Source organism: Pocillopora verrucosa, chromosome 12 (genome assembly GCF_036669915.1).
Source record: "Pocillopora verrucosa isolate sample1 chromosome 12, ASM3666991v2, whole genome shotgun sequence".
NCBI classification, from domain to species: Eukaryota; Metazoa; Cnidaria; class Anthozoa; order Scleractinia; family Pocilloporidae; genus Pocillopora; species Pocillopora verrucosa.
The window spans coordinates 3,523,237-3,549,529 of record NC_089323.1 but is presented as its reverse complement, the minus strand read 5'-3'; the positions used below and the strand labels follow the sequence as shown (position 1 = coordinate 3,549,529).

General features: G+C 37.5%; 3 protein-coding genes across 7 annotated transcripts; 2 read left to right on the top strand and 1 right to left on the bottom strand.

Annotated features, from left to right (window-relative positions):
• Positions 1–22: 22 nt before the first annotated feature.
• On the top strand, positions 23–23,832 carry LOC131783254 (mutS protein homolog 5-like). 5 transcript variants are annotated; one of them, XM_066159141.1, is made up of 29 exons: positions 23–172; positions 2,963–2,996; positions 7,687–8,499; positions 8,843–8,966; positions 9,294–9,374; positions 9,726–9,794; positions 10,173–10,300; positions 10,606–10,715; positions 11,290–11,325; positions 11,704–11,795; positions 13,294–13,339; positions 13,599–13,737; positions 14,316–14,378; positions 14,448–14,519; positions 15,073–15,129; positions 15,256–15,328; positions 15,721–15,830; positions 15,938–16,018; positions 16,239–16,284; positions 16,377–16,418; positions 16,847–16,943; positions 17,109–17,198; positions 17,567–17,693; positions 18,260–18,409; positions 20,031–20,105; positions 21,579–21,722; positions 22,329–22,466; positions 23,082–23,155; positions 23,695–23,832. In XM_066159141.1, the coding sequence occupies exons 3-29, from the start codon at positions 8,143–8,145 to the stop codon at positions 23,792–23,794; spliced, it is 2,721 nt and encodes a 906-aa protein (XP_066015238.1). In that variant the 5' UTR covers positions 23–172; positions 2,963–2,996; positions 7,687–8,142; the 3' UTR covers positions 23,795–23,832. The 5 variants fall into 5 exon arrangements, with proteins under 5 accessions (XP_066015238.1, XP_066015237.1, XP_066015241.1 ...); XM_066159140.1 differs by having other exon boundaries at positions 2,963–3,002; XM_066159144.1 differs by lacking the exon at positions 23,695–23,832 and adding an exon at positions 23,571–23,677 and having other exon boundaries at positions 2,963–3,002.
• On the bottom strand, positions 3,455–5,350 carry LOC131783227 (transcription factor Jun-like). Its single transcript, XM_059099954.2, has one exon. The coding sequence runs from the start codon at positions 5,251–5,253 to the stop codon at positions 4,279–4,281; it is 975 nt and encodes a 324-aa protein (XP_058955937.1). The 5' UTR covers positions 5,254–5,350; the 3' UTR covers positions 3,455–4,278.
• Positions 23,833–23,849: 17 nt separating the features above from the next.
• LOC131783228 (ras-related protein Rap-2a-like) lies at positions 23,850–25,170 on the top strand. The gene has a single exon (XM_059099955.2). It carries the CDS (start codon positions 24,399–24,401, stop codon positions 25,020–25,022), a length of 624 nt encoding a protein of 207 aa, XP_058955938.1. The 5' UTR covers positions 23,850–24,398; the 3' UTR covers positions 25,023–25,170.
• Positions 25,171–26,293: the final 1,123 nt, after the last annotated feature.

Genomic DNA, 26,293 nt, shown 5'->3' with positions numbered 1-26,293 from the left:
CAGCCGTCCAGAGTATCTTAAACTCTCTAGTTGCGTGAGGGAGACGTGGTCAGAAAGGATATCGGTACGTAACAAGAACAGGGAAGCCTTCATGGAAGTTGAAAAATATTAACTAGCGTGAAGGCCTTATAGAAAAGATAAGATTAGAGAAGCCGGCGATAGATCTGGAAAGGTAGGCAGCAGTAGCATTTTTAGTGCTAGACCCCCGCTTCTTCTCAAATCGTCGGGTCTGCTCTGCAGCGCTCGCAGGCCAGCACAAAATAATAACTAAATCAAAAATTATTCAGAATGATTCATTAACTTTCAATCCGCTTGATGCACTCTGTGGAGCTTATAAAAATGGAGGGTTCGGCTTTATTGGCACGATGGCCCTTGGTAAGCTCTCGTGTGATAGGTCATAATTGCATATTGTTGACGAAATTTATTTATTTTTTGTTGCAATTTCTCATGGAATTTTCTTAATTCTTGTTGTGAAGGTTATCCCTACAAATTGTGGTGTTTACCCCTATTATAATTAATTCCCTTACCCAACCTCGCTACCATGATGTAAATGCTACAATTTCAGGTGGCTAGCTGTCAGAAACTTGCTATGCTTAATTTTTGCAGCTGTAGCAAATTTTGAGTTTTCCCATTTGTTTACATTTGTTCAATAATTTCTGATTATCACCATATTTCTTCTAAGAAGAGGGGTATTTTTTTGACGGAGGAGAATTAGAAGAGAGGGGTGCTTATTAAATCGGCGCAGCAAAAATATAAAAATTAAAAGAACATAAAATGCACCTAAAGGACTCTGCTAGCACACTGAGAAAGAGATAAGTCCAACAAAAATGAAACTGCTCATGTGTACTGATTCCACTGTGATTGAAGCTAAAAAAGTTGTAACAGAGAAGTGATTTCCTTGTATCCTTAGTTTCTGAGAAAGTGGGGAAGGAAGGGTTGCTTCTTTAAGGGAGTCACCTGTTTGACATTATGGCTGAGAGAGTGGGTACTTACTCAAGTAAAAATGATAATCTGTTTTACTTTTAGGGGAATATCTGAATTAACCCTTCACATCCTAACATCAGAATTCATATCCCCCACAATGGTTCTTTATGCATTTCCTAAGGTGCTGACAAAAAGAATTTGTTAAACAATCAAGAGCTTTAGTTGGTGATCATTTCCCTCATTCTTCTGACTTGATGTTTGATTCAGAGGTGAAATTGTAATGAGAAATAGGATGCTAATCACTCTAAGGGGTCAGAGGGTTCTGTTATAACAATATAACAGTGTAATTATACTAAGAACGCTGCAAGAATTTAAAAACGCTTTACATAAAGTAGATATACAAAGTTTAATCTCTTCGAATAATTGCAAGAACTGTATTTTATGTAAATCTTAAATATTTTAAATATTATCAAGATCATATTATTGTAATTATTATTATCTTATTATCTCATTATATTAAGGTTATTATCTTATTATACAGGGTAGGGTATTATAAACATGGGGTCTACTATTTCAGGGTAGGGTAGTTTTATATGGGAAGAGCTCTTATCATATTCCAATAAATTTTTAATGCATAGTTTTATATAGATTAGATTAGTTTAGTTTAGGTGTCCTTACTTAGTGGGAAACTGCTATCTTATTTGACATGTAAATAAAGTTTATTATTATTATATAATGTTTGCAAAACTGTCTTGGAGAGTAGGAGAGATTTTTTTGTGAGTGTGAACAGTTTGAGGTGCAAGGCAGTCGGAGGGATGATGCATCAAATGAGAGATCCCTTTAAAGATGATGCTTATTAAACAAATTTACAATTGAATGTGTTGATTATTTTGGCAGATGACAACAATTTTGAGATTTTCTCTAGCGAAAAAGTAAAATGCTCATTTCATTTTCTTACCTTAAAATTAAGTTCATGAGTAATACACCTCTTATGTGTCCATTTTCACTAAAAGCTTATCTCAGGGCTTTCATTTTCTTCAATAGCGTACCTTTTGAATCAGAGCTTATCTTTTTGGCAGACTTAGATTGATGCTCGTAACTATGCAATTTAGTTCTTAAAACTGATTTTTTTGTCGAAAAATTTGCAAAAACTTCTTTTAGTTGATAATATTTGTGCTATGGCCCTCCACCAATTTTGATATTTTTTAACAGCAATTTCTCAGAACTAACATTGCAATGTATGGTAGACAGTAGGGAGAATTTAAACAATGAAATTTTGGGAACTTAAGGGTTAGATTGATCATGACCAGCTAAGGAAGACTTGATGCATGCAAGCTTTCAGTACTTGCAATTCTCCGCTGCCGTTATATATTACTTCAAGGTTACACTTCTTGGTCATAGAAGTCAAATATAACCATGTAATATTTTGTTATAAGTTTGAAGAACGTGTCGACAAATTGCCACTTGAATGTTATGTGTGCCTGCCCTCTAAAACAACTACTCCCAATACAGAGCTATTTTAGCCATTTAACTCCCAGCAGAAGTGATCAAGACATCTTTCTATAATATCCATTCATTATCCAGCAAATGGGTAACAAGAATACTCTAACTTATCAAGTTTTTATCTTGATCTAATACCAGTTCTCATAACTAATTTATGAGGAAATGAGTAGCAACTTAATGGGAAAATTAACAATCAGATCTTGGGAGTTAAGGGGTTAACCCTTTAACCTCTAAGATTGATTAGCATCTAATTTCTCCTTGCAATATCACCCTCAAATCACATGTTAAGGTCATGAGAATAAAGGAAATGATCATCAACAAAAGAAACTTTTGATCGGTAAACAAATTCTCCTTGTCAACACCTTAGGAAATGTATAAAGAACAGTATAGAGAATATGCATTCTGATGTTAGGGTGTAAAGGGTTTAAGTGGTTGTTAAAAAGGGCAAGGAAGTGTCAAGGGAGAGGGCAGTGACATTATTATTGAAAATTGTGAAATCAAGGAACTTAGCTAAATAATTTTTTTTTCCATTCAGATGGTGCCAGATATCTGCTTTGGAATCAACATTGGTAAAAGTATGTCTTCATTATGTTTGACCTAAGGTTTTTTTGAAAAATATTTTCATATTTGAGGTTGATCTTTACAATCCTATCTCAAGACCTGCCCCACTCCCTACTGGGCACAATACAGGGATGTCACACCCTTCCTGTTGGGTGGCTATTATTAGGTCTGATATCTTGCTAATGTTATTCACCGATTGCAAATGTACAATAACTTTTTAGATAATTTGAATTCCTTGCCATTTATCACTGATAAGAAAAACGCACATTCCTGCACTTCCTGTGTGAGGGAGTATGTGGCTGTGGAATTTCATGGAACAGATTGCCCTTGAGTTTTAAAAGGGAATTTCCCACAGGCCAATTAACAGGGAAAACCCCTCTGTGATAAACCATCTTCCTGTTTTTCATTTTCCTTTGCATGTAGCGATCCCATCTCCACAAAATACAAAAAAAACATAACAAAAACGTTCTTCTAAAGTGAAATATATTATAACACTCGTAAAAACTCTACAGCACTTGACACATGTCGTACACTGCAAGTCGATCTTATCAGTCAATCACTTAGGATATTGGAATTTACCATTTTTTTTCTTAGTTGAACGAAGCCTTTTACAGTCAAGATCTTTTAAATATTTGCTACTTTGTACTTCTTATACTGTTAACGTTATATATTTGTGAACATTATTGCAAATACGGTTTCCTGATTGCCGTTCACAGCTCACGTACAGATCGTCATGTGAACTGTTCCTTCCATAGTAAGATTTTTACTTTCAAAGCTTTCATCCGTTTCTTTCGAATTCTGACATCCTGATCGTAAAATAAATAAGGATACTCTAGGTATAAATTACTGGCCTTGAATATTTTTCAGGCCTTTCAATTAACTATGAATGAGGGAATGAATGAAACTAACTACAACAAACGCGACAGAACATCCGCTGTTAGTACGTAATATAAGGATTACAATGCAATCTCCAATATTTTTAATGACAAACCGAACTGTTTGTGAAAACATATCATGCTACTTTTTTCCTAGCTGAAGCCGTTCCATGACTGTATGGTTATGTTAAGTTCGATTTGTGAAGTTCTCTTCTTCGCTAAATAGACAATCCTGTTTTAAAAACCAGCTCAAATCTCAGCTCCACGTGGTTTGATTGCGAAGTTCCGGTTATCTGTCTGTTCTGGCTCTCACGATCAGACGGTCGTGAAAGAGCGATCAAACGTTTCTTTCCGTAAACGAGACATTTTCAGCAATTCTCTACAAAATCCACTGTTCTTTTAACGGATTGACAAGCTAAGCTGAGGTAGAAACTACTATTCCTGAGGTCTGTTTTTGTAGCATGATTTCACATCCGCCCTGCACGTGATCCATAACTTGTATCTTTAACTGACAAACTTGCTTTCTCAGTTCGCAAACTTCGGTGTGTAGCTGAGAATTGATGCTCTTAAGGTTGCTAACTTTAACTTCCAAATCGGCTTCCTTTTCTAGCTTTCGTTTGCGGCATTTTGAAGCAGCGACTCGGTTTCTCTGCTTCTTTCTTTCGTTTTTAACTGTTTCCTGTAACGCCAAGTCGATCGGTGGAAGAGGCGGCGTTCCGGGGACGACTTGAGATTCGTTTTCTAACTTAACGTTATCCAACTGCGGTTGCTGAGGTGGGTTCTGTATGTTTAATGTCGCATAGCTTGTGCTGGGTTGTGTTGTAGCCACAGAGGTCCTTTGAAAGTCTGGGAAAATTTGAGTCGCTCCGGACAGCGAAACCAACGGAAGTGATTGCGTCGAAATTATGGACGTGCCCGAAGCAAGCATCGGTGTTGTAGCTGCTACTGTACTAGTAGTATTATTTATCGCTGCTGTGGCAAACGATTGATTCAAAGCATTCAGTAGTAAAGCGTTTGTATTCACAACGCTTTGCGAAGTGGTTTGTCCACCTGATTCTTGTTGTTGGTCATGTAATCTTTGAAGCGCCTCCACGAATCCTCGCGCATATAATTCTTGTTGTTCCGTTACAGATGACGTTCCCTTGAGCACCTGAGTCGGTGTTGGAGTGGTCAAGATTCCTCCATAACCCATTATCAATTTCTCCAGCTCGGGGGAACCCAACGTTAACAAATTCAAATCAGGAGAAGTCAATAATGCGCCTTCCAGCGAAGTTTGCCTCCGCGCGTTCGGCGACGTAAAATCAAGCTTCAAGTTGCCTTTGTCGTACGTCGCACTCTGAGAACTCGATGTTGCGGGCATAATTTGTTCGTCATAGAATGATGCTTCCATTCACGAAGTGAGTCTGATAAAAATACAGACGATTTAGCTGACTGTGAGATTTCAGGATCGCTTGAACGTTTTACAAGTACGCAACTTTTATTTCCGTTGCAAACCATTCATATATGCTTTTGAGTCATATTCTATTTTCGTCTCGCATATGTCATCTCAAAGGCGATTGGTTGAGACGATGAACTTTGTTCTTTAACGAGTGATCATTGGTTCATTCTAATTACTCTTATCCGCACGTGACTCACAAACTAATGCGAATGACGTCAGTTAGAAAACATGCCGAAAACAAAACAGCCATTTCCTAGGTGACAACCGGTAGCGCGAATTTTCGATTAAAGAACTTCTTGAGAATTGTGGAATATTCCTGCGCGAAAGAATATCACGAAACTATAGCATTTGATTCAAATTAAACAAAACGATTACGAAAGGCGACAAATTGATTCATCTCTTTGAACGGTGAAAACAAATCGACGCAAACATTTGTAAAAAGTCGTTTTCGAAAATGTCAACTCTGCTCAGAAGTTTCCCGGAACATTATGAAGAGCATTGCAAAGCGTCGGTTTTTGCGGGAAACTGCGACCAAAATTTATAATCAGAAGGAAATTAGTCGCACCTATTTTTCAACAACTTCCTTCTATTCTTTCGGTTTTTGAGATATTTATTATTCCGAGAAACTGCAAGGCTGTGTTATTTGTTCTTTCATCCTTTCCGATTCGTATTCACGCCCCTTGCAGCAAAAAGCGTGACGAATTGCAACGGATGACGCGTGCCAAGGACAATAACTAGTTTCAAATTTCGTTCTGTCACCGGAAATGCATTTTGCAACATCACATCTTCATACGATTATCTGATTTCTTCATCAAGCTTGTAAGTGGTGGCAGTACATTTTATGGGGTGCAAATTTTTCAAATTTAATTCTCGTTTTATTGCATATGTGATTATTTTTCAAATGTCACGTACTAAACTGCATCAACTCGAAGCGTCATGTTTCCACCTACATGGAAATTTCTGCATCGATTTCACAACTGACGATCAAATATCTTTATCCGAAACTTCAAATTTTTCTATCATTTCTTGAAGAAAAAGCCGCAGTTTATATTCTCTACTAAACGTGCTTCGAATTTTTAATATTCAAGGTTTTTTTGTGTTCGGTAAAGGGCAGGTGGGACTTTGAAATTAGCCTTGCCGCATTTCCATAAATGGCCATGAAATTACGATTTGCCAGTCGCGTATTTAAGAAGGTCACGATTCAGAAATATTTTCATTAAGAAAAAAATCCTGATTTGGAAATATAAACTTCGGCCCACCCAAACAGTTTTTGAGTGGAATTTGCGAAAACAAATGATATATAATTAGTTTTGTTTTTCTTCCAAAGCGAAATGTTTGTTGTTAAATATGCTAATATCAAGTTTTAGACCATTTAAACTAGTATATTGTTTACATTTTGAACCATTTTGGTACTGATATGTTGTTTTGTTTACAACATAAACGGATGGAGCACGGGAAGTTTATGCTGTCTAGAAAACCGAACAAAATGCCATGAAAATATTCACAAATCTGACGTAAATTTTAAAGAGAGAAACTGTAGAAAATAACGAATTTACCATTTCAAATTCGGTGGAGCATGAAAGTCAATTCGTATTTGACCTTGCCTCTAAGGTTTTTTTTTCTTTTGATAAAAGTCTTATGATGGAGTTGCTTAATTTTTTTGGCCGATTTACGACTATCGAAATTTGGGATTGCAGAACCGCTGATTTTAAACCGTTTAAATTCCATCTCGTTGTGACTTTCTCTCTATCCTGAAAACAGACGGGTAGTGACCACGGTCAGTTTCAAATATTAGTGTCATGTTTTGTTCATTTTCAATGAATTTGATGGGTTCCTCTTCTATATGGATCATTTTATTCAGTTTAACATGTGGACGGGGGAGGTTAGAAATTAGAAAATGAAAAATAGGGACGAAGAAAAGCGACCACAAAGAACCCCTGGGGGAGAAACAAAAAAAGATGTCTGAGAAAGCGAAGGAAATTCTTGTCTACGAGAAATGCGAAAAAAAAAAAAAAAGAACGGGGCATAGATACCTTACACTTAGAGATAACATTGACAGTCCCTTTAAGTGTTTTTTCCTCAATCACGTTAACTGGTTCCGCATACATGTAAGTGGCATGGTCATATTGGTTCAAGAAATACCACACCCCTCCTGAGCCATACGAAACGTCAAACGGTTGTATATTTAAGAGGGTGTGTCATTAAATCAAACAGGAAACAATCGGAAGATGAAGCTTTAGACAGGAAAATTGTCTGAAACGGTTTCTGAAAGGAAATATTTATTGAAAAGAAGCCGACACGTTTGCGTCAAACGACCACGCAGTCTTAAACATCGGCACTATAACTCATCTCGGTTTGTTTTTCTTGTTTTATTTTCTCTTTCAGGTATTTGGCGAAGATAATTGTTGTGAAGAAAACAACTAAACCGTTCTGATCAACTTGGATGGCCGCTTATGGGATAATCTGTTTTGAAGATACAATCGGGACAAGATGAGTAAAACCGGAAGTCAGAAGGATTTTTAACGTAATGGTCACGCATTCGTCAGTAATAACGCAAGTTAGTAAGGCGATAGGTTGACTTTTCCTTGAGATTTCTTTCAAATACTCAACGATGTAAATATTATAATTCAAGGAGAACTGGTCGGTTTTGATGGTGGAAAGTATGGAAGCTAGGAAAATTTTTTAATCATTGAGATGAGGAATGCAAGACCCAAACAGATTAGAAACGTAACAGAAGTTTTAGGCGGGAAAATTTGACTAACCGCGTCGGCTGCCAAAGGGATGTAAACAGAAGCAAATTAACGGCAATATAACCGGGTTTCCTCTATCAATTGTGGAAGAATGAATACTTGCCATCAATCATCGACTTTAACATCGTCAGACACTTGTTTCACGCCGAACGAAGGCTCAAACGCGTTGCCAAGAAAAACGGGTTGGAGTTCCTCAACCGTAGAAATCGATCGCAGTTCAAAAAGACTCAGCTCGGTGGAAAATTCAGGACAGTATTTTAAACGTCAAAAGACGCCTTCTTCGTGCCCGGCGACGAACAATGAACACGTTTTTACAAGCGGAAGGCGGCCTTCAGCTACGGAATCTGAAAGGGACGAAGAAGAGGGTATGAACGCGAATGATGTTGTGAACCGGAGAGGAAATGTTGTTGGCATTGGAGATGATAGTCCGTCGGCTTTGGACGTAAAGGTGAAAAATTTCATCTGCTTCTCCCTTCTTTTTTTAAATAAAGAAAAAATTGAGAAAATGAGATAATGACAATTAGAACCATGTTAGATTTTCACACAGCCCCATACTTCGCTATACATACAGTTCTTGCATTGGATGAAGAAAAAAATTATGTAAACAATAGATTGCCTTTCGATTACGGCTTTGTTTTACTTTGATATGGGGCTGTGCAGAAATCTTACGAGAACCTTTAGAAGAAAAAAAAAAAAAAAAAAAAAAAAAACGCAGGAAGAGACAATTGTGCTAGGTTAGTAACTATTTATTTGGCAATTACTTACTTACCCTAAATACGTTTTTTTCTCAGCGCGTGTTGTCAGTGGTTTGGAGTAAAGGAAACTTGGGTTCCTCCTACTATGATACAGAGACTTCACAACTGTATCTCCAAATGGATGTGGTAGAAACAAATGATTTTCAGTTTCTTAAAAGAGGTAATTATTGGAATAGGTTTGAATTCACCCTTTAACCCCTAAGAATGACCAAAATCAAATCTCTCCTTATTGCTTATCAATATCATTACCAAATCACAATGAAAGAGGCTCTTGATTGTTGAACAAATTCTCCGTTTTGTCAGCACTGTAGGAAATGTGTAGAGAAAAGTAAAGAAACATGTAATTATTACTCATGATAGGGTTTAAAATGTTAATAATATGCATCCTAATGTTTGGATACCTCTAGCAGTTCACTTATTTGTGATAGTTGTTAACAGAGCAAAACATAATTTGGAGGGTACCTAAACCAACTTTCTTCTTTTCCAGTAAAAGAACAGGTGCAGGCCAGTGTCATCATAACAAGTGCAATACAGGATGAAAGATTGCTTAAGATCTTAAATGGGCAAGGTATGCATCATGCATGTGCGTCTTTGATACATGATTATATACATGATTATATTTATAATTTATTATTAATTATTTTTATTATGTTCATTATTTTATTTGCAACTAATTATTACTCAGCCAGTGGAACTCACTTTATCAGCCTGAGGTAAGAGTTTATAAACCACAACCCAAAGATTGTTCTGTTAATATCCAGAGTACTTTATTATTTAAGTGCGGTCCAATGCTTTTATAAAATAGCTATGGGTTTGACAAAACAAGTATGATAACTTTTGACCAATCAGAGCATGTGTACAGTCCAAGATATTTTATTCACAAAAATAATGGTGGTATTGGTCTTTGTTTCTATTTCAGAAGGTGAAAACAATGATGAACAAATTTGTCAGACAACAGAAGTTGAAATCCTTCCAAGCATAGATTTTTGTAAGTTTCAATGAAATTCAATATGTCCTATACTTAATGCTAAGGCGATGTAACTGAGCTTGAACAGCAAGGTTGGCATTGTTTTAAAGCTTGAGTGTTAAATTGAAGCATTGAATTAGAGATTTTACCCACTTTTTTCTGTTCATGGCTGTGTTGGCACATAATAAGTGATAATTACAAGGTTGAAACTTCAAGTAAGGTTTCTACTGTTTCAAGTTATTACCCAGAAATAACATTGGATAGGCATTTAATGGTTGCAATTACAATGTATGTCATAAAGCAAGGTGTTTCAGGCAGTTACTTGAGCTCCAATTTAATCATGTGGAAACTTCTCTTGTCTATGCTTTACTGATCATGCATGTTTCCTGGCCTGTGTAGCTTATGAAGTTTGTAAGAGAAGGATTACTGCTTTGAATGCATGCCTGCCAGGAATCCCACAGCACTTTACAGAAAATGAGCGAGAAATACATATGAGCTCACTTGTCCCATTTGACAACATCAGCATGGTATGAAATGGAATTTTATACTCCTTGTCAATTCATGTAATTTTAGACTTTCTGTTAAATCCAAAAGTTTTGATAATTGCTTCAAAATAAATAATCTCCTTACCTATTCATAGAGTTTTTCTCTGGTCTTTTCTTTTTTCCTGTTATCCTTTTGCATTTCTTCTGTGAGTCAATCCCTTCAGGCTTTCTTTCCTTTCCTCTCATCTCCATTTTTCCCTTTCTCTCTCTACTACACTTTTTTTTCCATGCACAAGACCTTAATTAAACTTTTGAGTGTTTTTTATAATGAATCAAACTTTCTTTAGGTGCGAAGTGCTGGTGCACTGATTAAATACATAGACAAGAAACGAGTTGGAGTTGAAATGGATGATCCTGAAGTGAGAGTCCCTATTTTGGGACTCAAAGTATTTTCTCTGTGAGTATGGTAACTTTGTGATTATTTGGAGTATTATTAATGGTGACCTACATGTAACACTTTATTCAATAGGCCTGCATGCCCTTACTGATGTTACCAATTATCCAATCAAATAAATCCCATGACACTAAAGACAAGCTGTTGCAACCTTAATCCTTGGCAGATTGACTAATATGTTTAAATTTTGCTCAATGTTTAATGCTGTTGGTTTTTCTTGGTGTGAACAACAATAGCATGATATGGTAATAGGTACCGAATGTTGCAAAATTTTGTGAGTCAAATGAATCACACCACATGGTCTGCATTTGGAAAAAAAAATAGCCTGATCTTTTTTCCTGTTCATTATTTGCAGTCTTTGTTTTAGTTCTCCATCCTCAAAACCCTGCTTGTTTTCATGTGGTGTTTTCTTGGCTCTTTGGTGTCTTATTTGGGGAAACTATAATTATTATTATTGATCTCAAGATTTTCTTTCAGTTAACACTTTGTGACTTGCATGATGCTATTTATAAATTTGTTCTCACTGGACTACAATTAGTCAACCTAATTATTGTCATGCTTCTTGACTTTATGAAAGGAGTGATCTTCTCATTGTGGATAACAATACTTACAGGTTTGCAATTGCATTTATTTTAGACAATTGATAGCTTAGATCACTCATGTGTGGGTCTTTCTATAACCCTAAAGCTTGTCATGCACTCACCTGATAATCATGCATTTTTTGAGTTATGCTCTTCAATGCAGCTTCTGAAGAAGAGAGATTCTTCAGATCCTAAAAAGCCTTAAATAAATAAATATTATTCAATGAATAAATAGCTAAATACCCAAAAAATAATGCTAAATAATTTAAAACATCTTTGAGCTCAAGGCCTGAAAAGGGAGACAACTTGTGAGCTACAGCTGTAGCATATTTTATTGCAAAGCCAGTCGTATATAATACAGTCATTACAAAATCCTCTGTCGGTTGATTTTGCTCCTGTGCTTGTTAAAGTGCTTTGCAGATTTTTCAAAAGGAAAGTCATCCCTCTGTGTACAAGATGGGAGCAGGGAACAGTGGTGCTAAGGAAGGACTCTCTCTCTTTGGTAAATAATTCCGGTAACCTCAGTGTTTCACCGCACGTTCTGCACTGTCACCATGTTATCAAGCTTTTTCACTTAAAAAGCTTCTTTCTCTCTCATGATTTGCACAATTTGACCTGGTCGACCTTGACGATTTTGCGTACCTGTGATACTTGAAGAATCCTTTTCTTTTTTTTCCTGTGATAAACATCATTTGAATTTAATCTCAGTGAGGAGAGATTATAGGAACTGATATCAATGAAAGAGATTTTAATTGAAGCAATTTTCTTGCATTTGTAAGCGACTTCAATGATAATAAAATAGGGTTGTAGCGAAAACGAAGACCCCCGAAAACAAAGACCAGAAAACGAAGACCCCTTATTTTCTTCATTTAACATGATCTTGTTACGATTTCTCGCCGAAAATATTCAGCTCCGGTTTTCATCTTTATAAGAGCGATGCAGGATGCAGTTGAACACCGATTTTAAACAAAAAGACCTCGAAAACGAAGACCCGAAAACGAAGACCTGAAAACGAAGACATGAAAACAAAGACACGAAAACAAAGACCCGAAAACGAAGACACGAAAACGAAGACCCGAAAACGAAGACCCCTTATTTTCTTTTCCAATAATAATAATGGATGCGATATACGCTAAGTGCCTATAAGAACCGCGTTCACTTATTGGATTCTTCTCAATGCTCACTGTACCTGTCTAGTCAGCACAAGTTCGTTTAAAATGCTAAGTTGACGGCCTCTCAGTCGATCCACTGACGTCAAAGCGCGCGATAATTCGTTTTTTCTTCTGTCGGCTCTTTTTCTGTAATTCGGAATTTCGTAAGAAAAACTTCTCCAAAGCTTCCTCGGCCGATGTGCTTTTTTATTTGAAGCTTATTGCATTCAAACTGCGGCTTTTTGCCCAGAAGCTTTGGCAGTCGGAGTGGTGCTGACATTGCGCAAGCCGCTTCGCCAAAACCAAATAAAGAAGAAGCAAGGAAACCTACCTTCGCGTAACACTGAAAATACCAAATTATGGCATTTATCCAGCTAGACCGGCTTGTGCGAAAGAAAAGCAACGCTATAACACCTACTGGCGTCAGCCGGGTCGAAAGGGTCGAAATTGGGAAACTGTAATCTTTAGTTAGAATGAGGACGTCAGGGAGCGGCGGTTAAAATATGGAAGCCAGACACTGGTATTTTCGAAAATAAATTAAGAAAGCATCAAATAGGAAAATTAAAGGAAATAAAGCGATCTTCGGTTTAGTGTTTAATATAATCGTTTAACTGATGAATGGTCACGTTGCTAGCAGAGAAGTTGCGAAGCTTTTGACTGTTTTTCATCGAGTAGAACATCGAGTTTTTCACTTCCTGTATCAAGGTCATGAAGAGGTCTGCGTTCTCGGGTCTAAGGTCTTTGTTTTCGGTGGTCTTCGTTTTCGCTACAACTAATAAAATAGTAATATTACGGTTGCTAGACCTTATATTACTATTTATTTTATAATTTATTCAATTTGTCCTTTAGGCGTTACAAATAGAACAAGATCTGCTATTGGGAGTCATATGTTGAGGTTTGTCTTTAAACTCTTCGGGTATTATCTCACTTTTAAAGCTTCTTTGTTTAGATCTCTAAATGTATTTGCAAAACTGGAAGCTTATTCTTCTGTGATTTTAGTACCAGAGTGCTAAGTGTAATCGCAGGCAGACCACGATATGTGTTCGTTGTTAATAATTGTTGACATGAGACGAACAAAATATATAAGGGTATATAATATATAAGGCTTCCTTAAAGCTTTATAATATGTTGTTATTCTTAACTGTAAACTGCAGAATGTGGTTTTTACGTCCCTCAAGAAACATCGATCTTCTACAACAAAGACAAAAGGCAGTATCTTACTTTATGAGCCTTAGAAATGCAGAACTGGTGGCATCTCTACAAGATTGCTTAAAACACATCAAGAACGTCTCTGTAAGTGTACTGCAATGACAACCTCCCTTGCTTACAGTCTAGTCTAGGAAAACGTGTAATGATATATGATGTCCATAACACTTTGAGACAGTTTTTTTACATTGTGTACACATGGTAATGACAGACCCACCAGTGAGTTCTCTGTAACTCACTGGTACATTAAATAGACAGCTTTTGAAGCTGCGACCGTTTTGGTCGTTACGGCGCATAGGAAAACATTTGAACAACTAACTTAGCAGCGTAAGTAAGTTTAACAGAAGCCTTCCTGGGTTTTCGTGAAAGTGAGGTAAACATTTCCTTCAGATGTTGCTCATGCTCTGTCATGTTTTCGTTTTAAATTTTGCGCTAGTCTCCTTGGTTGCCTAAGCCTCCAGATGTTGTGTGTCTCCAAAAACGAATGCTGCCTTGACTGCAGTGTGGTTTAGTACATTTTCAAATGTCTCTTTTCTTTTCTTTGTTTTTTACATTTTTCTGGCGGCGAGTTCCAAGGGTAACTTTAAACCATCTTTCTATGATATATTGTATATTCGTTTAATTAAATTTCATTATCAAGGAAGTATATTTCTTTCACCATACAGGGAATACTATCAAGGATGACTACAGCTCAAGCATCTGTTGGCGACTGGCAAGCACTCTATAAGGTATTATTAGCATTACTATCTTATTAATGAAATACCTGAATTTCTAAAACATGATTTGTTTGATTACAGACGGCCTATAATGCAACTTACATTGCTGACCTTTGTAGAAGGATACCCACGGATGTTGCGATTGCCAAAAAGGTAGTGGCTTGTTTTCTTTAAGCTGCACCATTGCTTTCCTAAACTTTTTAGTCATGAGTTCATTTTGCTTAACACTAAGTCATAGCGTTTCTTTTTATGGTTATCATTTTAAGTTGTGCGTTGATGACGCACAAAACTAAATTTTCAGTTTGTGGAAGAAATTGCTAGTGATTTTGTTTTATTGTCCTACGGCTTACGAGTGCGCTGAGATAGACGCGGGGGCCTTATGGGTAATGCGCTGGACTCCGGGTCGGGAAGTCTGGGTTCTGGTTCTGTGACCTGGCCGTGTCACTGTGTAGTATTCTTGGGCAAAACACTTTACTCTCCCAGTATCTCTCTCCACACCCAGGAGTAGTGGGTACCAGTGAAATATCAAGCAGCCTGATGAAATGCATGGGGTAGAAGTTTCGATGGAGTGGCATCCCATGTAGTGGGGAGAAGTAATACTCTTAGTCGCTTCTTGCCAAGAGAATTAACATATACTCCGGCTGGATGGGCCACTTAGCTCGTGTACAGAATCTTTTCTCACTTATGAGTGCGCTGTTTTCCTTAGATTGCTACAAGTTTTACAGATGAATTGCTTCAAATTGGAAGCCTGATGAGTAAAATAGTAAGTATACGTTTTCAGTATTCTCATCTGACTGGTTTTTTGGTTTTTTGGTTTTTTTTGTTTTTGTAGTTGTACCCGCCTTTCCCTTTTTATATTCTAAATAACCTGAATTTCCTTTTTTCCCAGATTGACTTTGATGAGTCGACAGATCAAAACCGATTTGTTGTTAAACCTGGAGTCGATCCGGCTTTAGACGAAAGTAAGCACTGTTTTCTTTTGTCTTTACTTAAGATTAACTCTTTCAATAGGAATATCGAATAGGAATAACACTGTGCTCTGCTGGATTGAGTTGCAAAACTAATAGAGATTGCCCTCTGACGATTGACTATGTAAAAATTAGCTATTTTACGCCAATGTTTTAGTACCTATCGCTTCTTTTGTAGTTCAGCCAAAACGAGCCTTTGTGGCCGCAGTACCTAGTGGCGAGAAGGGATAAAATTAAAATTCGAGCGCAAAGCTCTTCCTTTTGGCCTTGACGACTTACATATCACATTTCTCTAATAACGACGCTGACCTATAAAGATGGGTTTTCTACTTGTTTTTGTTGTAGTACAACAACAGCAACAAAGTGTTATTTTCTTCAATTCAAAGAGAAAAGAACATACAATGGCCTACCCGACTTTATGACAACTGTTGCGAGAGAAGAACTAAATAAACTGAGCTCTTCCATTACCGAATGTAACGTCATTTACCTACCACAGGTAATTTTGACATCCATTGAGTTATCAAAATTTGTTTTTCTTTGTACCAACGCATGTTTTCCAATATTTTTTTTCCTATTGTTTTGACGTATATCTTCTCACCACAGCTTGGCTATTTGTTGGCAATCCCTCGGTCACCGGAGATGAAAGAGGAGGATGATTTTGCCATGGATGGTTTAGAATTTGTGGTGAGATGGCTTTTTATAGATAAGGCTTACATACAGTGGAACCCTGTATTAGGCGGACAACCACATAACTGTAACATCATTGTTCCGTCTACCAACTGTTTATTCCAACTGATTTTATTCAGAATACTATGACATACTCATTCTACAAAGACCAGTGTAATGTAAAGTATATGTAATTTCTAAACCAAAGCCCCACTCCAGATCTTGTTTTTCCTCCTAGTTCTTAAGCAACAACAGGCTTCACTACAAGAGTGCTCGCACTAGAGGTAAGAACTTTGACGATGCACCCTCCTTTCCAAGCATTCCACTATGATTTTTCTCTATCAGAGTTAACAATTTTTTACATTTTATGTTTCAGAACTAGATAACCTTCTTGGAGATACACAGTGTGAGATAACAGGTTTGTTTGTTAACCCTCTCTCCCCCTCCCACACCGCACCCCCTCCCCCACCGCACCCCCTCCCACACCGCACCCCCTCCCCCACCGCACCCCCTCCTAAAAGTTATCAGCATCTAGTTTCTCCTCACGGTATCACTTCTGAATCAAACAAGACGGCCATTGCAACTGAGGAAATCATCGTCGTTTTATAATGCTCTTGATTGTTAAACAGATTCTCCTGATTATTACTACTAGAAATATGTGAAGAGTAGTATTAGGAGTATGGATATTGATATAGAAAAGTGAAAGGTCTATAAATGAAGTCCTACTCCTCTTGGGAGGGATGCTTGTCCATCTCACGTGACCTCCCACTCCCCCACCTCACATTCCTGGGAACTTCTCGGAACCGTTAAAGATTACTTTAAGTTCATTGTTTTTTTTTTTTTCAGACCATGAGACCGCCATCATGCATCGCTTACAGACTGTTATCCTAGAACACACCAAAGTGCTTATGGATGTTATGGAATGCTGTGCAGAGCTGGACTGGTATGGTGCTAATTTTCAAAAGCTGCTTTTGAAAATTTGAAACATTGTTTTCAAGTGCGTTTTTTTTTAATCCTTGTTAACTTGTCTTTGCCATTTTTCATCATCTTTGTTCGGATATCCTCATATTCAAGGATTTTTTAATTTGGTCTTATTTTTTGGTTTCAGTTTAATTTCTTTGGCTCTATGTGCCAGGGAGAACAATTATGTCTGTCCCAAGTTGACAATGGATTCTGTGTTGAACATAGAACAGGGCAGGTGAGGTTTGTAGACTCTCGGTGTAAGGCAGGCTCGATTATTAGCCATTGTTCGCAAAATTAGCCTGCACTCTTCCCCTTCACCATGAATAACTGAATTTAAAAAAAAGAAAAGAAAACAGTCGCTACCATGACAGAAATATATCGATCGAGTATTGAGGTGCTAACAGTTGTTAGTATACTTAAAAGTAATGCGAAATATTTCTTAGAATATTTACCCTCACGAACGACTCCACGCAATTTTAGTACTCCAGTGCGACAGAAAATGGCTATGAGCTACAACAACTTATATCTTTTTATTTTAAAGCTTCCCTCGTTGGGAATTTTATTTAAATTGATGTTTGAAAAGTGTTTACGTCGTTGCCTCAGGCATCCCTTACAGGAACTATGTGTCAATCTGTTCGTTCCAAATGACACTGTGATTGAACAAGATAAAGGGCGGATGAAGGTGTTGACGGGACCAAATGCCAGCGGTAAAAGTGTTTACCTTAAGCAGGTGAACGTAATGAAAAGTAAACAGTGTAAAGAATTGAGGCCTGATGGTTTGCGTGCCGAAATAAAATAGGACAGAAATGTCAAATCCTCAAATGTGCAGGGCGCCCTCTACTTAAGTCAGGATAGAAAATTACCCCTCTCCCTTCCCTGTCCCTCTGTACAACTATGTTACGTTCTAGGTGGATGCAGCCCTTTGCGCGTGAACCAGGGCCCCGTTTCTCGAAAGTCTCGGTAACTTAACGGGCCTGTTAAGCTGCTCTGTTTTCATTCAAAATGGTGGTTTCAAAGTTTTCAGTATTAGCAATTAAACCAGCAGCTAAAGAAAGTCAATGGACTGGTTAGGGTTTTAGAGCCTGCTTCTTTGTTCTTTAACTCTTGATTTGAAACTATGGCTTCGGGACCGTTAAATTACCGAGACGATTATCTGTTAAGGAAATGTATAGAGAACAGTTTGGATAATATGCATACTGATGTTAGCGGGTAAAGGGTTTAGAAATTTCACCTTTAGGAAGAGCCACATTTCTTAGTATATAAATGTTGACGGAAATTCTTTTCTTTGAATTTCAGGTCGGTTTGATTGTATTCCTGGCTCATATTGGAAGTTTTGTTCCGGCAGAGTCAGCCACTGTTGGCATCACTGATAGAATTTTTACACGAATACACACAAGAGAAACCGTGTCAGTTGGCTTGTCTACGTTTATGATCGATTTAAATCAGGTAGGTAATTGTAATGAAATTTAGTTGTTTGAAATCATCCGTAGGAAACTTGCAATCGAAAAACGAGAAAATCACAGGTGCACCCAATTCTTTATTTCCTGGAAACCCGGCTGTGGTAGTTAAGCATTGCCAATAATGTGCCTTGAAAAAATTACGCGCTTCTGAGTGGCTGAAAACGAGTGAATTCTCATGTAACACGAATGCAAATTGAAAATAACGCGGGCCCGCTTCAAAATTTCGTCGGTCTTGATATTCTGTGATGCTTTTTCATGTACATCATTAACAAGAAGTAAAATGTTTCCTCTTGCAATTTGGTGAATAAGCACTTGCAAATTTTTTAAAGACTACAAAGTGCACTTGCTTTACGGGCTCGTGCAATTTTGTTGTCTTTGAAAAATTTATTCATGCTTATTTACACCAAATTGGACTCTAAATTATGTTATTACATATACAAAATCGATTTCGATAGTTGGTTTGAATGATTTCCTATGGATTATGCAGGCCCTCATTGTTAGGGACCTTAAGCAAATCACGACGGCTCCGGCAACAAGGACGTGGCATCTAGCGGGCAAAACAATAACCAACACGTGAGGTTTTAAAACTTTGTACATTTCTTAGTTGGCCTCTGCCAAACAGCAACGTGAAATCACCCAAATTTGCGTCGTCTGCGAACGAAAACTGCGACCTCAACTTCTTTTAATTTCCATTTGGAACTCAACGCTGCCTATACTCGTTATGTTGAAGTTTAGGTGTGGCACCGTAATAGACGGTTAACACGTGCAGCCATTTTCGAATTTCTAACTAAAAATGGAAATGCGTCTTGCAAATCGTCGTTTTCCTTGGTGTTGCCGTCCTGGCTGCTTAAGGTCCCTATTAATAGCGCTTAAAGAGTGCGTTGCTCCGCTCGTGGGATATTTTAGATGAGTCGGAGAGAGGTTTGCCGGGGGTCTGGCACTAATTGTTATTTACTAAGCCCCCATTCTTACTTTTTTGCCGGCGAAGAAACGCTCGTGTTGAACCGCTGATAGTGAGTGCCTGCTCGCGGGCTACAATCAGTGAGTAAATGGCTTAGACACTTTCTATTTATCAGTGTTTGACAAATTACAACCTTTACCTCTTTATTCCCAATCCGTTCCTATTCATCAATGTTTCTTGCCGTTAATCGGGCATAACAGTGAATAGAGGCGAAGGAGAGGTAAAGGCGCAAGAGAGACATAAAACGTTAAAAAGACAAAATGAATTATTTATGGTTATACTATTTTAATAATGTCTCTTTTACTTTTTTGGGTTAATTCATTTAGGCTTACCCCATCTGCGTTCGTTGATGAATTGATAAACTTCCGCTGCCGTCTATAGCGATGAGAGGCAAATTAGATCCAAAAGCGGCCGCATCTTTATGCCACGTGTTTATTTGCGCATGATACCAATGACATGCATGTTTGACCTTGGAGCCTTGGCCTTTTTATATTGTTACTTCCTTATTCTCTATTTCGCCCGGCTTTTTCTTTTGCTTTTAATACTAAAACAGAAAATTGAAATGGAATTGCAGTTTGACTTTCTCCAGCTGCCTGACCTTTCTTTTTCGTCAAGTTTGATTAAAATACATTTCATCATTTATCAGGTGGCGACTGCAGTGAATGCTGCCACAGAGAATTCACTGGTCATCGTTGATGAATTTGGCAAAGGAACTGCCACGGTTACTACAACGACAGTTTTGTTTATATGATAAGCTGAATGTCACACATAGTTAGATTGGTTCTTATGATCGATCGGAGAAAAAGACGCACGGATAAAGTCACCATTAACTACATTTTCCTTTTTTATCACATAAAACAAATAGATCCCACGCTGCCGTGGATTTGTTCAGTAATAGATCACAGAAGACGTCAGAATATGAGAAGAACATCAGTGACACACTTGGCTGCGTTTCGTGCGCCGCTTCCTTGTCCTTACCACATTTGACGTTATCTTTGGTCTGTTACTAAACAACATGGTATCTATATTTTAAAATATTTATCCTAAAAAAAAACATTTTTTCACGCAAATTAACCAAAATGTGGACTGTACTGTGTACGTTAAAGCTAAATTGCTGCTCAGATGTTGAAATTTAAGCTTGAACCCGTGGATTGTTTTATTTCCCTTTTTTTTGGTGTTCCTTTCTGATTTATTGTGGTTTTCCTCGCGTAATATTTTCTCAGTGAGATCTGTGCTATGTATAGAATGATATAGGTTCCATTTAAGTGACGAAATACTATTTAAAAGGTTTTCCCTTTACTCACGACAGATAAAACAAGGAAGTAAAAAATATGGAAATTTCAGTTCCACAGAAAGTGTTAATTTGAAAACAAGGAAGTGATAATATGTTAAAGAGGTGACAGATATAATAATAGATAATTTAATGAGTTTTGGAAGGAAGAAGAAAAAGCCCCAAAATATCTTTACGATTACCTAAAAATATGCATCTCATTTGTCATTTGCATCTCATTTGCCAGAGCGGGAAAAAGGGAACTTCTAATCGAATTTTCTAATAAATAATAAGAAGTGAACGAAAATTACTACCAGAGTCGTAATCCTACTCCTCTAAAGCTAACTGGAAGTGAGTAATTTCATTACTTGTGCTGACAGCTAGGCTTCTTTTTCACTTTCAACTATGGAATCCTCTCCTTTTTATCTTTCTCCATTCACATTCCAGTTTTAAACGCGGACTGTTAGCAAAGATCTCCAGGTGCAACCGAATCAGGAGATTTTACGCGAGCGAAATTCAAGGACCAGGATGTTTTGCCGCAAGAAACCCCTTGGGAGTCATTAATGAATTTATCTTGACATGTTATAATAGGCTCTCAGCACTTTGGCGGGCCAAAGAATTCAGTTCAAAAATACGTTTTTGTAAATAACTCGTGTGCGTTCCCCATTTTACCCAATTTTTTCTTGGTAACTATTGTTGAAATAACGATGCTTAGTTTGACATGGAAAAAATATCCAAAAAAATTGGACTTCGAAGGTCTACCGAAAAATTTAGACATTTCGATTGGAGATAAGTTTACGTAGATCTTTATTCCAACCAATGGTTATAATTTACTATCTTTAGAACGTCCAGGAAGTGCCAATGTTTATTCAGGTCGTTTTTAGTTCATGATTAAAGTAGTATCTCCCTATTTTCTGACTTTAGATCGACGGTTTGTCGCTGCTGACAGCCATTCTTCGACACTGGCTGAGACAGGGATCCAGTTGCCCAAAGCTGCTTGTCTCGACGCACTTTCATAGCCTTGTGAAACAAAAGCTCCTACCGCAGACACCTCTGGTCACATATCAGGTACTTTTGTAATATCCATCGCAAAGTTGCAGGCAGCTGTATCACATTTCACTGACATCTCAAAGGGTCATAAATGCACAATTATACTTCTGGCATGCGTTGTATTTTTCCCAAAAACTGGAGGGCAATTTCTGATCCTGCAGCAGTTTTTGTTGGTACACGTCGCAAAGAAGACTGTCGTCCGGATACTAGCTTTATAGCGGCTTTTTTCCATGATCCAATGGTCATAGTTTTTAGATTTTAAAAGAAAACAAAACTCGCTCTCTAAAGTAACTTCTGCCTACAATAGACAGATAAACAACTAAAGAAATGAATTACAGCAACAACAACAAATAGAAATGTCGTCCCAGGTAGGACTTAAAAGAAACTCATACCTTGGTAAAAGAGTTTTAAAATCCGATTGTCTACAACCTAGAAATAAAGTCAACCGCGAACGCTCTAGAAGCCCCCTTCTCTAATTACCTCTTCCAAACAAAAACTCACGAGCGTATCGTCATTCATTTAAGCTTTGAATCGTCTCGGTACGAAGTGTTATTGCGCCACACAATATGAAGGCAGTATTTTGTTCTTTTTATTTTCCTTTGCAATTTTGTACGACATCATTAGACGATGCAAGTGCTGGAAGAAGGCGAGGACGTTGCGTTTTTGTATCACCTTATTGATGGTTGCGCCGAGAGCAGTCTTGCATGCCATATCGCCTCCTTGGCTGGCTTGCCCGATGAATTACTCAAAAGAGCGCAGCAGGTTTCTAGCCACTACCTGATACATTAATCTAATATCATTTCAAGTTTATTGAAATATGTCTTGGTATTAAACAGAATAAGAATATGGTAGATTTTTGAGCTCGGTGAATTAAAGATGTAGATAAATAAGTTTTTTCGTCTTATCACGAGCGTGAGATAAAAGATAAAAAAAAAAATTAAAAGGGGTTCCTTTCCTTTTGACACATTAAATCAGAATTCAGAATTCAGAATTCAGAAATCAGAAGAATAAACTCAGAATTTTCTCTTTGTCCCACGCTCATTAAAAGAGAACAAAACTTCTTTCTCTTTATTGGTACAGTAAGCAGGACTCAATAATCTTCAAGAGTCATAGACGTAATGGCGTAGTGCATTGTGGGCCCGACTCCGGATCGTGAGCTCCCGGCTCGAGCGCTAGCTGGGTAATTGTGTTGTGTTCTTTGGCGAGACACTGAACACTCTTCTTTGTGCCTCTCCCCCCACAAGAGTGTAAATAAGTAACCGCAATCTATCAGGAAACGTAATGAAAAAACTGGAGGAGCCTCCGCACTGGACTCAGAAAGTTAATTTGTTTGATTTTTTTTTAATACGATCGTCGTAATTTTTTTCTTCTCTGAAGGTGACAGAACTTACAAGATGCAACAAACCGATCCTTCGAAAGGACACTGCAGATGACGAAGAACAAAGAAAGAGGTTTAGTTTGGCATTTCTTTCTTTCATGCCATGACTCTGGCCACCACTAATTTAAAACTTTACGTGGGTAGTGTCTTCGTGCAGTTTCCCAGCTGTATTTCAAAAGAAAGCCCCCGAATTGTTTACATTTAATACGAAATCTTTAAAATTCCGGTATATGTAATTGTCTTGGTTAGTACATACACAGAATAATACCGGCCTGAAGGAGCTTTTATTGGAGTCGAGAATCGATGCCCCGTACTTAACTAACAAGTGAACAATTTACACAAATGTTCCTCAAGAAAAAGAGATAATTTGGATATAACTGTTGGAAAAATTCCGTAAAACTTCCTCGCCAATAGAGGAAATGTTTTGAGCTTTCAAATTTATCCATTACATAATTTTTTTAATCCATATTTTTTGTCTTGGTGTACAGGTGTTAATGTTTGCTTACGTCAAGCTCTAAAGTCGAAGTCTGTGGTTAGGATTATGTACTTTGTTCTCCTCGAAATATTGTCTGTGCACAGGGTGTTTTCATCATATTGATCCTTTTGTTTCAGACACAAAGCCATCGTCAAGAAATTCTTGGCGTTGAATTTGGATAACGAAGACCCTCAAGCTTTTCTGAGAGATCTTTTGGAAAATTTCGATGATGAATGATTTTATCTCAATTTCTCGAAATGCAAGCTCATGGTGTGGTGTTCCCAGGTGGATTTCCGACTCTATATTGCAAACTCACTGAAAGACTAAAAGCCAAGAGCTCTAGGCGAAAAAACTAACAGAGCTTGAATCCGTCATATTATATTCTCGTGTTATATAACTTTTGGCCAAGTGTTCACTTCCGAGGTTGCCTCGTGACCTACGATTTCATGACGAAAACCTGAGTTGTACGATTTCGTGAAAGAATAGCTCCGCTCTGAGAAGGTTCAGCACGTTTTTTCAGTTTTGTCGTCAAGTCTTGCTGTTTTTGTTATTGCGGCCACAAAAGCATGTTTCCAAGGAGTATTTACTTCCGTTGTCCTTTTTTAAACACCACATTGCATGGAGTGACGTAGGATGACGTAAGGTCATCTATTTACGATTTGAACAAGGAAAAAGCATTGATCATATGCATTCCCAGTAACATAAGTCGTGTCAATTATGTTGATCAAGTTAATTTCGATTGCCGTTCGTCAGGAGAGGAACGTGGTGAGCTGCTCTTAAAAAAAGACAACCCATCGTATTTTGCAGAAGCGAGCACCAGCGTTTTAAACTTTCCAAGAACATGAAACACTGTAAATGTCGACTGGCTCGGAAGACTCATCGAATTTGCTTCGAAATCGCTGTGTTTGGCGCCGCCAGCGTGGGCAAGACATCGCTTATTCGACGATCTTTTGTTGGCGAGTTTTTCGAGGAATATACTCCCACTATAGAAGATTACTACAGCCACGAGATACAAAGACTTGGTGGTGTAACCGTTTTGAACACCACAGACTGTGCAGGATGCTTTCAGTTCCCAGCTATGAGAAAACTGACAATTCAGAAGGCCGCTGGCATAGTGCTGGTGTTCTCGTTAGACAGTGAATTCTCATTTCGCGAGCTTCAAAGATTGCTTGACGAAATTATCAAGGTCAGGAGCGAGGAAGGGGTACCGATTGTTGTGGTTGGTAACAAAAAAGACTTAAATGTGCGAGAAGTCACGGAACAAGATGTAGCAGAGTTGATAAGACTTTACAGCTCGGATAAATTCCAACTTCGGTATGTGGAGACATCAGCTAAAGACAATCTTAATGTGTCAGAAATTTTTAGTCAACTTTTGACATTTCTCATGCCTGAAGCACCGCCAAAAAAGAAAAGCAAATTCAAAATTTTTAACTTCAAAGCGAAAGAGAAGTGCAATGTTATGTAAATTATTTTCACAATTTTTACGAAAGCTTTTGAAAATTAAGAGATTGTTCGGTTACTTCAGAGGCGCCATTCTTGTAATATATTTAATGAGATTGTTGTACTTATTTAAATTAGATTGGAGTAATTTATCATTAAATGCGATTACTGAACCTCTTGTTTTCGTCTGATTATTACTGACGGCGGTCAGGAGTGAAGGAAATGTTTTCCCTAGTCGAACAAGAATGTCAATAATGGTTGACAAGTCAAACAAGTATAGTAAGGCTCCTTTGAAAATATGAACTGAAAGTCGGTTATAACTCAGATAACAAATTGCTATTCCCTCACGCAAAAAAATTTCTCTCTTTAAAGAGCGAATGAAGTGTTAATCTTATCAAAAATTAACCCAGTGAAAAAAATCGGCTTTGGTTTTGATTTACTCCCACTGAAACCTTGGAAATTTTTATCTTCAGACTTAAATTTATCGTTAGTTTAAACGGATGTTTGTTTTATTCATTCAAGCATTGATAATGTTACGGTTTGGATGAAGTTTGTTCGTGGTTAAGCAATAACAAAAGACATCCACGTAAGAAAGTAGATGACATCTACCCGTGACTAATTTATTCCTCCTAGTTCACACGGTATTTTCCTTCAAAGCCAACATTATTAATGGACTAGAACAAATCAAGGTGAGAAGTTTTGCGAAAGACACGTTTTAAAACAGAAATCGTAAAAGCCTTCTTTTTTTGAATTTCTGGGTTCATTTTCAGAGCTATTCCAAGAGGAAATCATGTAAACTTACTCTAAATTTAAGCGAGCTTTCAAACGCTTGAATGAGTTCTGTGTGCAGCAGGTGAATCGTGGCTTTAATTTTTAATATCGATCGTTGAAACTGAGACAATTCCAACGCTGAAACGTAATTTTGCCAAAATTACTTCTTTGTCATGCGACTAAAATGTTTCGTTGTTAATTTTATCATTTTCTCAGATGTGAATCAGACATGAAATGATTATCTAAATTATAAATTCACATTCGATCGGAATAGACATTGTATCTCGTTGGGAAGAACTTTGACTGAGTTTAAATTTGAAAAGGAATATTTCAGAAATAATTATTCTCTGATTTTTCTTTTCCCTTAAAACTAGTCCTTCCTGTCGGGCTATTGTGTTGTCTGAACATACTTATTCTGGCATGCGTCTCAAGTGTCGTTGTCAACAAATAATTTTTTAGGCCATTTTATATCGAAATGAACCACCAATGTTTTTTCATGATTGTCACTTGCAATGAAATACATGG